Below are 12,601 nucleotides of genomic sequence, written 5' to 3'. Positions count from 1 at the left end.
AGTAGAGACTTATGACGTCATTAATCGCTCTCGGAGCGATTAACCCAGGATCAATCGAACACGCTATATGAGTGAGAAAAAATATATTTATCTCATTTTAATTTATTGCACAGCAGTGCAGCTAAAAAGAACAGACCAATTGACTGCATCAAAAGCAGCAATTGGGTGCATCTAGTGGCTGTGCATTCAACAGCAAAAGAACTAAGTAAGCACTTAAACTGACGGCACACGGCGTTTTTTTTTACGTTGAATCTGATGAGATTCAGTGATATACTAGAAAAGCTTTATTCTGGTTGGTACGTTTCCAGTATATCACTGAATTTCACTAGATCCAACTTGTTTTTATGCTGGTAAAAATAAGAGCCTCCGCACAAGACATACGTAACATGTTAAGTTTACGGGTTTCCTTGTGCGTTAACTTAAGTTTAAGTTTACGTACAGGTATGGTCATTGTATTGTCAGTACTTAACGTAACATGTTACGGATGTGCTTGTGCGTTGACTTTTAGTTAGATCTAGTGAGATCGGAAAAGTTTGTTCCGCAAACGATATATGCGTTTTATTAGATTTGGTTTCCGGATTTGAGCCTCGTGGGTTCATCTTTATTTGATTCCGACGTTTTGGGAACATTTCAGTTCGCTTTATCAGGGAGGAACGACCTGATGCCCGATACAAACTATATGCGTTTATTCATCTATAATATATATCACGTAAACTATAAATATATAAGCACGCATATGCTTAGTGAAATGCAGTGTATCCGATTCTTACTAGAATCCATTATTTTGCTCGATATATCGGGCTACCGATGGTTTTAATTAAGTTATTAAAATCATAATCGATTATTTCTTATCGATGTCGCATCTCTATCTACAAGCATGCTTTCTCTCATCCTGTAACACTCAAGGGTATGTTCCAAAATTCAACCTTGGTTACTATTTTCTATAATACAAATTATAACAAATTATAGAACTATGGTAACCAAAGTTGAATTTTGGAACGCATCCCAAGAGATAGCGTGCGTTTTAGGTAGTATATATTTCAGTGATGTAGCGGCAGCGGCCATTTTCTTGCATACACTGGAAACTCTGGGACGCAAGCCATGCTATCCCAATGATAACATGTTAAGGCTCCTGCACACGCGGTAATGCTTGCCGCGGAAGTTCGCGCGACAGCCAATCAATATGTTGTTTTTCCGTAAGAGCTAGAAAGTTATTACGGAAAGCAGCATATTGATTGGCTGCCGCGCGACAGAAGTTTGTGCGACAGCTAATCAATATGTTGTTTTTCCGTAAGAGCTAGAAAGTTATTACGGAAAGCAGCATATTGATTGGCTGTCGCGCGAACTTCCGCCGCGCGGCAAGCATTACCGCGTCCTATGTGCAGGAGCCCATTAGCAATCTAGTTTAGTATAGACATCTGTGCTCTAATGGCTTGGTTTACATCGTGCACTTGATACGCGTACTAAATAGTAACTTTCTATTAGATAATCTTGATATCGATGATATATATAAACAACGGTATATTAAGCTGGTATAATACTCATCAGCAAAACATATTGTATTGATTGAATACGTCATCGTTGATATACATTATCGATATTAAGATTATCTAATAGAAAGTTACTATTTAGTATGCGTATTAAGTGCACGATGTAAACTAGAGATGCCCGATTCTTATGGCTCCTACACACAGGACGCGGTAATGCTTGCCGCGCGACAGAAGTTTGTGCGACAGCTAATCAATATGTTGTTTTTCCGTAAGAGCTAGAAGGTTATTACGGAAAGCAGCATATTGATTGGCTGCCGCGCGACAGAAGTTTGTGCGACAGCTAATCAATATGTTGTTTTTCCGTAAGAGCTAGAAGGTTATTACGGAAAGCAGCATATTGATTGGTTGTCGCGCGAACTTCTGCCGCGCGACAAGTATTACCGCGTCCTGTGTGCAGAAGCGTCCTGTGTAATCGATTCGATTTTTTCCCTAACAAATTTAGGGAAAAAGGGTTGTTCGTGCTGCTTGCATGTTTCATACTTTTCGCTTTTAAAAAGAGATAGACGCCTAATCAGACGCTTGGAAGAAACACTCGAGTTGGTTATCTCGCTTTTGCTTTTTCCAAACATTTCAATATACTTCTGTTTAGTTTTAAAAACGAAAAGTGCGAAGAGTGCAAACAACACGAATAAGCCTATTTTTGGGGAAAGAATCGAATTGATTCAGAATCGGGCATCTCTAATATAAATCAAGTCTATTAGAAATTGGTCACGACGAAGCAACTTTTGATTGGTCTGCTATGTTTCATCAAATCCACACAATATCCAATCATAGTACTTCTATCGTAGTAGGTTATATTAGGTTAAGGAGAAATAGGCCGGTATTTATAGGCTGATATTCATAGTTGGTTCTTATATTTAAGATCGTCTGAAGTTCAGCTTCAGATGTTCTACGGATCATTTCATTGGCTATGGAGTATCTGAAGGTGAACTTAAGACGGTCTTAAATATAAGATCTGACTATGAATATCGGTCATAATTGAATCTTATTTCAACACCGTCTTAAGTAATGTCTTAAGATGCGAATACGGCTCTGTTATTGATTCATGACATCTTAAATACTGTCTTAACATATCATGAACCAATCATAGAGCCGTATTCGCATCTTAAGACATTACTTAAAGCCCATTCTACAATTGCGTGAACGTGGTTGTGAGTGGTTGTATGTGATTACGCCAACCAATCACAATAAAGCAATCAGTAAATAAAACATTCGGATTGGTTGACTCTTACGATCACGACTACGCTTACGCAATTGTAGAATGGGCTTAAGGTCGTAAGAAAACTGACCAATCACAGTCGATTATTTTTCGAACGCAAGGAGAATTAACTCTGATTGGTCAATTTTCTTACGACCTTACGGTTACGATTAAAATTTTTCTACGTGCAAAATCCTTTAAAGGCCGATTTATGATTGCCCTAACCGTTAACTTATGCTGTAATTTATAAGAAGTTGACCAATTGTAGTCGATTATTACAAGAATAGTCAACTGCGATTGGTCCATTTCTGGACTACAGCATAAGTAAACAGTAACGGCCATCATAAATCGGCCTTAAGACAGTTTTGAAATAAGATTCTACTATGAATACCGACCATAGACAGAGAGATTGAAAATGTCTTTCTCTCTCGCAGGTAAACAAATAGAGAGATTGAAAATGTTTCTCTCTCTCTCGCAGGATTTTGACGAAACCGTAGTCGTGGCCAAACTTTGATTAAAGTAACTCTAGTTAAAATGAGATAAGTACATTTTTCTCATTCTAACCTATTACACTAGAGTAGCAGCACAGCTGAAAAGAACAAACTACTTTCTCTACAGCATCTAAACCAGAACTCAATTGGTTCTTTTCAACTGCACTGCTAAACTGATGCAAAAAGTTAGAGTGAGAAAAATATACTTATCTCATTTTAACTTATTGCACCAGTGCAGCAGTTAGCTAAAAAGAACAGATCACAGTTATCGATGACAGCTGTCCGGTTAAATATACTTTAAATTGAAAGTGTGTCAAATAGCCAAGATAAATCAGGAGACAGGCTGGAAACACGTTAATTCATATAGAAAAAGATTATCATCCGACACAGTAACTTAAACGGAAAATTGACTAAGTCACATGAGCAAAAATTCATGATGTAATTAAAAATTCACATCTTAAATAATTAATAAAATTAATTATTGATATTATTAAATATTATTATTAAATTGATATATAAAATTTTAAATATTTTTTATAACATTTAGTATACTATTTGTATTTATCTACTATATTTTTATATTTAATAGGTGGCAACATGATGAACATCTTTTTAAGACCTTGTGTACAATATGTATCTGTCACAGATGAAAAGAATGTTTATTATTATAGTCATTAAATGATATATGGAGACTATAAGAATGAATAGGGCAGAAAGTACAGATACTGGTAAAGGTTGGCATGAATGTGCTAACTGGTTGACAAGATGCGGAGCATTACGAGCAGATCACAAAGCCAACTGGCCACAAGCAACTGCATTTGATTTGGCCTATACATTGCGGGATGGTGTGTTGCTTTGCAATCTACTGAATACTATGGACCCAGGGTGTATAGATATGAAGGATGTAAACCAGAAGCCACAAATGGCACAGTTCTTGTGTCTGCGCAATATAAAGGTGTTCTTATCAGCATGCTCAAACATTTTTGGCCTTTTGGAATCAGACCTCTTTGAACCATCTATGCTGTTTGATTTATCCAATTTTCATCGTGTCCTTTGTACATTATCTGCATTATCTAATTGTCCACGACTTAGGCAAAAGGGTATATCGTAAGTAACTTTTATATAATTGAAAACTATATTATCACTAATAAATTGCCAATAATTACGAAATAAACAAAAAAATAATGAAATTACTCTTCCTCATTGCAGTGGATTTTCAGTTGGTCATGGACGGTCACAGGAGGATATATATAAAGACTTGCAAAGCGCTGGTGCAGGGTAAGGATTTATTATCAACATGTTAATGGAGAAATATGTTGAGCTTTAGCTCGATAAAATAAAACGTGCTAAAATATATCGCCGTGATCAAAATATTAAGACTATTCAAAAAACTGTAAACACTTTGGAGGCTGATGGGCATATTGCATTGCATGTAGAAGTCATTAGTGAAGAAAGTATTTATAAATTACATTTAAAGATGTTATAAAGCAATTTAAATTTACTATCATTGTTAATGCAATGTTATTTTGCAAAACAATTTCATAATGCAATGTTAATGTTTTCGATAGGATTTATTAAAAGAACATTAAGTTATAAATAATATTTACATTTGAATAAGACTGACCAAAAGAATAGAAATTCCAGGTTATAAGTATAAAAGAAGAAAAACATGTTAATAATATACAGAGTGAGTAAAAAGTGCCGGACCGGTGAAATATCTCGAAAACTAAGCATTTCCGAAAGAAATGTTTCCTACAAAAGTTGTAGGAGTTTTAATTTATTCACTGATCTGGTAGTCTGACCTTGGGTGGCGTCGCCAAGGTCAGGTCAAGGTCAACTTTACTTTTTTAAATAGAAACATATTTTTTTTATTACGGAATTTTATTCTACGTGAAGAAACAAACAATTTTTGTTTAAAAAATTTTTTCATACAACCCCTTTTTTAAGATGTTTGCGGAAATATCTACAAAATTATTGGTTTCAATAATTTCTTACTCGAATTCTATCAATTTTATTTACTTTACCGGAAAATGGCAAGAAATAAAAATTGCTTATTTTTGTCTCATAGAGTTCTAAGAATTTTTTCAGAATTTTTTATTAACTTTTTAGTATGCATAAGTATGCATTTAGTATGCACTTTTTAACTGCATTTTCTTGCATTTTCTTGAAGTATTAAAAAGTTAATAAAATATTCTGAAAAAAGTCTCAAAGCTTTATGAGACAAAAATAAGCAATTTTTATCTCTTGCCATTTTTCGGTAAAGCTGATAGAATTCGAGTAAGAAATTATTGAAACCAATAATTTTGTAGATATTTCCGCAAATATCTTAAAAAATAGGGGTCATATGAAAAAATTTTTTAAACTAAAGTTATTTGTTTCTTCACGTAGAATAAAATTCCGTAAAAAAAATAAATAAATGTTTCTATTTAAAAAAGTAAAGTTGATCTTGACCTGATCTTGGCGACGCCACCCAAGGTCAGACCAGATCAGTGAATAGATCATTTAAAACCTTACAACTTTTGTAGGAAATATTTCTTTCGGAAATGCTTAGTTTTTGAATATTTCACTGGTTCGGGACTTTTTACTACCCTGTATATTTTATTGGTTTATATAAATATATAGCTTATTCATAAATATTAACTCTATTCTTTTATTTAAATCTATTCTTTAATTCACCATCAAGTAAAAGTTAGAAAAATAATTGTATTGCTTAGTCTCTATAAAAGAATAAACGATAAATTAGAGAAACTTTGTAATAATTTTGATTAATTGATTTAGTGCTACAACTACATTGGTGATGTTTACCATAAAAACTAAGGCTGTGGATATAGATGAGTCTAAGGTTTATCAAGAATTGCTCTGCTTCTCGAGTAATTCTCAGTGTGACTGGCCTTCCGTGGAGAAGGTATATGTGGTTTAACGGTTTCGCAGTTTTATTAAAAGTCTTGCTAGACAAGTCATCACTGTATCTTACAATTTTCTAAAAATAGGGCAAACAACATATAGCTAGGAATAGACAATCTAGGAACTGTTGTGCGTGCTTATGTGCGTGCGCATATACATACACAAATATTCGTGTATGCAAAGAAAGTTCTATTCTAATTACTGAAATAAGAAATTTCATTAATTCAACAGTCTCACCAGATTCGATCGAAAAATCGAAATCGGATCTATCGTATAATTAAGTGCTTATTAATTGTTGTAATTTTGAATTTATTATTTATTCCTACATATTTGTTGTAAATTAATTTTAAACTTGCATATATTGATTTATCATTATGTTAATATTCCTACCACTAAAAGTAGAGCATATATAGCATTCTAATAAAAAAGACTATGTTAGAAATTATTAATTGCTATTATTAATTGCTATTTAATTGTTCTAAAATGTAGAAAATAAAAGTAAGAAATATTCAATAGTTTGGCAAACATTATAATGTTATAACGTATTTGTTTAAGAATAAAATATAATGGAAAAATTAATTTGTGTGTGTGTGCTCATATAAATGTAGTATCAAAATGATCACTGAATTAAACTTAATTAAATTTCATAGTTTTTGAAATATTTTATAATCTGAATTTGTTACTCGGCTGTTAAGGTTCCTGTTTTCTTGCTTTGGTCACCTTAATGACACCAGAAACGAGAAAATACACGTTACAAATTCTTGCAAAATACGTTGAAATAAAATAATACATTTATAACATATTTTGCAATCAATCAAGCAGATCTGTAAAATAGTCCGAACACTTTCCTTTTGTTCTAATAAACAATAAATTATCGTACAATTAACGTGATGGAATTATGAGAAAGCATATGTTAAAAAAGTATGTTGCGTGCCATTATTTGTACGATGATGTATTGATTATTAAAGCAAAAGGAAAGTATTCAGACTATTTTTTCACAAATATGTCCGGTCGATTATAAGTGTCATTTTATAGTTGTATCTTTATATTTTTTAACAATTTTGAGCGTGTATTTTCTCGTATCTAGCATCATCAATCAATTCCGCAAAAAGGAATTAGGATTCTTAAGAAAAGGTTTCGATTTAAAATCCAGAAAAAATTAATTATTTAGGAATTTTTTTAAGAGAAAGACATTTAATGAGGGTTTCAGCATTTTATTAGTAATGTCTTAGATTATACTCATAATGTCTTAGATTATACAAATTTTTGCATTCTTTTTTTTTAAATTTAATAAAAGATTGCACTGATGACTTCTTAAAATGGATGTCTCACAAAACGATGAGACGTCTAACTCCTAAACTATTAGTCTGAAACAAATAAAATGAAACAAATGAATTTGATTATTAAAAAGCACGAAGTTTCTTAAGAGGCTAATCTTTAAAAATTAAAAAAAAATTATTCTTTAATAACATGGCGACACTTCAAAGTTTGAAGTTATTTCTTTTTATTTCTATCGAACCTCTATCAAAAATACTAATTTTTGAAAAGTTAAAAATGTTGAATGTTAGTCTCTTTTTAAAAAGTATATTTTTTAAAATAAAATAATTATTTAGTTTAGGCGAGTCAGCTCCAATCACCTTAACCTTGACATATGTTATTGAAGACATCTTACTGAGTAACATATTGTAGGTTTTAGCAATCGCTCATTGTTTATTAAGAAGTTAGTTAAAAGTTTATTATCAAAAGAAGTCACATAAATGCTACAAACTTTAGGTAGAATGCTACATTATTTAGGTAGAGCTGTAATATGTGAACACTAAGTATAATATTTTCAGTTCTTAGTTACAAGCGAGCGCTCTGACTATGTAGATACAATCGTAGACATATATAAACAGTTTTTCCTTATTCCTTATTTTCGTACAATATATTGTATCACGAATTTCTACATTTAACACACAATTACGATGAAATCATTAAATATTTAGCTGAAAAGAAAGTTATTTATAAAAAATGCATTTATAAATGTTATTTATAAATGTATGCATATAAAATAGTACATTTGCGCGGGGGAGAGGCTTTGTCCCTCCTCCCCGCACTTTCTCTCCAAAAAATTAATCCTAACCTAACCGATTTATAGAAATATAGTAAACCACAGCAATCCATCCTTTTTATACATAATTATCAAAAAAATTATTAATAGAAAACTAGAAGAATAGAAATGCAGGTACTGTTTGCGATATTTTTTGTACATAGTGTACATTGAAATATCGTAAACAATACCTGCATTTTTATCTTTATATTTTTTTTATTGACAAATTATGTATAAAAATGTAGATGGATTGCGCATATACGTGTACGGTTTATCATATTTCAATTTGATTGATTAGGTTAGAGTTAGTTTTCTTGGGAAAGGGGGACGGAGCCCCTCCTTCGTGCATATAGGTATAGTGTTTGCTATATTTCTATGTATATACCGTGTGCAAAAATTATATATTTACAGAATTTGTTAATATTTATCTATTTTATAGTATCTAAAAGCTTTCGCCTACAGCAGTTTTATTTGTTACTCTTGTCAAAATAACATGTATCTACACGAATTTTTTTATTAAATTTTTTGTAAGTTAGTGAGACTTATGTCTCCGACAACATATATCAAGATCATTGGAATCGATAAGGTCGTTTCTAATGTAAACATTTATCTTATTTTTAATATAAGTAAGAGGGGGGCAAATAGTGACAGGGAGCAAATAGTGACAGTTTAAATTTCTCCTATATTTCCCGCGTCTATGCTACTACCACCGTCAATAGCGAGTAAGTTCTCCAATATCTAATCATCTTTAAAAAAAACAAAAAAACAATTAAGGGGGAAACCTCCTTTACACGGTCGAAAACATTACATGATTTTCACGAATTTTTTTCTCGGGTATAATAACTTGAAACGTTTTGAAATTTTTATGACAATTTAATACACAATCAAAGAGTACACAGGTTTTTAAAAAAAAAAAAAAGATGTTTACTATAAAAACGGACGCCATATTAATATCGCTTCGCTTATGGAGTGTCTCCGCTGTGTACACTGTAGCGTCCTTAATTTTGATCTGAAACAAAAAAACCAAAATTTTTTGTCATGTTTATGATACTAGCTTCTATGTGACATTTCGATTTTTTAAAGAAAAAGTCGAAATTGCATGTTTTTACACAGTTTAAAATTGAAAGTGCGTTTTTCGTTAAAAAAATCGACTTTAAAATACGAAAAAAATATGAAAAAAATTTTTTTTTTTAAAAAACAATGTCACATCGAAGAGAATTTAATTATCTTTAAAATGAGAGGTCATAAAGCCAAATCAGTTCAGTAGATTTCTCTTAATCGTGTACACAAAATCGAAAAAACGTGTTTCGAGAAAAACGCGTTTAAAGTTTTAGATGCATAAAAATACTACATATTCACAACTTACGGCAGTCTCACGCTAATCAGCGATTCCAGCTGCATAAAGTAGCCCCTCCACTTCCTCGTAGAACTTGTTTTGAGCCATTATCTCCATCCTACGAGCCGTTCTTGCCTCTTTTGAGCTGCTATAGCTTTGGCGGTTCTGTCTGTTTATTCGCTTCTCGTCCTTCGTTATGGCAAAATTGTATGCCTGGATCCCAATTTCGATATCCAATTTATTCATTATCATTAACACTGCATTGTAGCCTTCGTTAAATATCGATGCAGCAATATACGCAGCAATGCAGACGATTTTTGCTCCACTGTGAATGTGTTTAGGCGATAAACGCCAAACGGTAGAATTGAAACTTTCATTTGCATTCTGTGTGTAACCGCCTAAACACCTTTCCAAAAGACTATCATTCGAAAGATCGTCGAAGATCGGTTGCAAATGTTTCTCAACATTTGGGTGAAGAGGACTCGTCACCCGACCCGTCCGCTTTAACTTCGTAAATACTGCAGATATCGACTTGAAATTTTCAGGGAATATTCTTGAATAGTTTAACAATCGATTAAGACTATTTCCAAAATATCGATTTTTTTGACCCGATAAAGGAGGTTTCCCCCTTAAACTGCTAAGTCAAACATAACTAATAAAGAAGCCTAAAATTTTGGCCTTTGTGAAACAAGGTAAAACTTGAATTTTATTCGGGTATTTCTACTTAGATTGTTTTGATTCTCGAAATAAGATCCTCTAAATAAGATTTTTACTTGTTTAACGTTGTACAATATGTTTCTTCTAGTATGATTTGAACTATATTTTTCTGTAAATTTTGGTAGTCAGAAATTTTTGTCTTTCAGAAAACAAATATTGTAAATGAGTGACATAAATAATCAAATTGTCTGTTTAATATGAAAAACTCAAAAATAAATATTTTGTTGAATTTTATGAATATCGGTAACTCAGACGGTAACAGGTTTGAATAAAAATGTTTTTCAGGGATCTCCTAACTTTTTCATGCTGTTTTGCACTATAAAATAGTATTTATGTACTAGTCATACTTGTTAAATGTTTCCGGCCTCAGTTAACATTTTTATAGTATAAAAGAGCATGAGAAAGTTAAGGAGATCTCTGAGAAAAAGGTTTGATGAAGCTCCTCCAGTTTCAGAGATAATGAAAAATTATTGTTTCAAAGTACTAAAGAGAGGAGTGCTATTGATGAAAATGTATTCAAATGTTCCTAATAGCTCAAAATATTTTTATTCAAAAACCTGCTACCGTCCTAATAGCTCAAAATATTTTTATTCAAAAATTTGCTACCGTGCGAGATATAATCTACCATAACATAAACCATAGCGGCTCTGTGAATACCGATATTCATAAAATTCGACAAAATATTTTTTTTATTGAGTATTGAGTATTCAATCTTTTGTATTGAGTAGACAATTTGATTATTTATGTTACTTCTTTACAATATTTGTTTTCTAAAAGACAAAAATCTGACTACCTAAATTAACAAAAAAAATTAAACAAATTAAAAAATGAAACAATTAAAAATATTTTAATAATTAAAAAAAATTTTAAACAAATTTAAAATATAAAGAAATTAATACAATTTCTGCCTAGCAGATGCTTTTTACTAATTGTGTTCGTCATATTGGAACCACCATTTTGAATTTCAAAAAGTGCTATACGACATTGGAAAATTCATATTTTTTCGCGAATTTTAACACCTTGAACGAATTTTTTGCGCTAAACTAATTTTGGGGAACATGGAATGTCCGCTTGAGAAAAAAGTCCCTTATATACAAGGTGGACCATTTTATTCAAAACACGCAAAAATCTCAAAAAGGAGAAATTAAAAAAAAAAAATGTTTCAGACAAAAGTTGTCGGGTTCAGAGGGGGACATCTGAAGGTGACCTTGACTTTAACCTCGGAGCTTATTCTGAAGGTTATTCGAAAGTCAACTTTGCATTTTAAATAGAAACATTAATTTTTTCTTACGGAATTTTATTTTTCGTGAAAAAACTAATAACTTTTATTTGAACAAATTTTTCGTACGACCTCCATTTTTTAAGATATTTACGGAAATATCTAGAAAATTATTGGTTTCAATAATTTTTTACTCGAATTCTATCAACTTTACCGAAAAATGGTAAGAGATAAAAATTGTTTATTTTCTTCTCTAGAGCTCCGGGAATTTTTTCAGAATTTTTTAGCTAACTTCTTAGTACTGCATTTTCTTGCATTTTCTTGAAGTATTAAAAAGTTTATAAAAAATTCTGAAAAATTTCCGGAGCTCTATGAGAAGAAAATAAACAATTTTTATCTCTTATCATTTTTCGGTAAAGTTGGTAGAATTCGAGTAAAAAATTATTAAAACCAATAATTTTGTAGATATTTCTGTAAATATCTTAAAAAATGGAGGTTGTACGAAAAATTCGTTCAAACAAAAGTTGTTAGTTACTTCACAAAGAATAAAATTCCGTAAGAAAAAATTAATGTTTCTATTTAAAATGCAAAATTGACTTTCGAATAATCTTTAGAATGAGCTCCGAGGTCAAAGTCTAGGTCACCTTCAGATGTCCCCCTTTGAACACAACTTTTGTCTGAAACATTTTTTGAAAAAATTTCTCCTTTTTGAGATTTTTACGTGTATTGAATAAAATGGCTCGCCCTGTATATAAAAAAACTCAATAACTCTGAAAATATCTGAAAAGTAAGAAAATAGAACCAAATAATATATGCAGGGTGTTTACGAAATACTTGAATAAACTTCTAAAGCACATTTTTCTTTTAAAAATAAAGACAAAAAGTTTATATTAAAAAGTTCTGAGCGTTTTCCGCTAGATGAGCTTTAGTGAGCCATATCTCACGATGTATACATCGCATCGGGTCATACTATACGGCGATTTAAAGGTGACATTACGCTTCAAAAAAAGTTCTGTGACAGTTTTGTGTTTGGTCAAGCCTGTTGTGTGTTACAGCGTTCCAAAATGAAGGTAAAAAAAGAGAAAATTCGATACATT

The 12,601-nt window shown here is 31.6% G+C and overlaps 1 protein-coding gene across 7 annotated transcripts in view; it reads left to right on the top strand.

Moving 5' to 3' along the window:
• The window catches only part of LOC116852216 (protein vav), a 64,083-nt gene that overhangs the window by 25,891 nt on the left and 25,591 nt on the right, over window positions 1–12,601 (top strand). For 2 of the 7 annotated variants that reach the window (XM_032832333.1, XM_032832328.1), the window contains exons 1-3: window positions 3,183–3,677; window positions 3,829–4,346; window positions 4,449–4,517. In XM_032832333.1, coding sequence (XP_032688224.1) covers window positions 3,925–4,346; window positions 4,449–4,517 — 491 coding nt within the window. In that variant the 5' untranslated portion in view covers window positions 3,183–3,677; window positions 3,829–3,924. Of the gene's footprint in view, window positions 1–2,952; window positions 3,678–3,825; window positions 4,347–4,448; window positions 4,518–6,017; window positions 6,145–12,601 lie in introns of those variants that run through there. The other 5 variants (XM_032832332.1, XM_032832331.1, XM_032832330.1 and 2 more) reach the window with 5 other exon arrangements.

Source organism: Odontomachus brunneus, unplaced genomic scaffold, assembly GCF_010583005.1.
Source record: "Odontomachus brunneus isolate Ranch 3 - 2012 unplaced genomic scaffold, Obru_v1 Obru_scaffold_207, whole genome shotgun sequence".
Lineage (NCBI taxonomy): Eukaryota > Metazoa > Arthropoda > Insecta > Hymenoptera > Formicidae > Odontomachus > Odontomachus brunneus.
The sequence above is the reverse complement of the archived record's forward strand: the minus strand, read 5'-3'. Positions and strand labels throughout refer to the sequence as shown.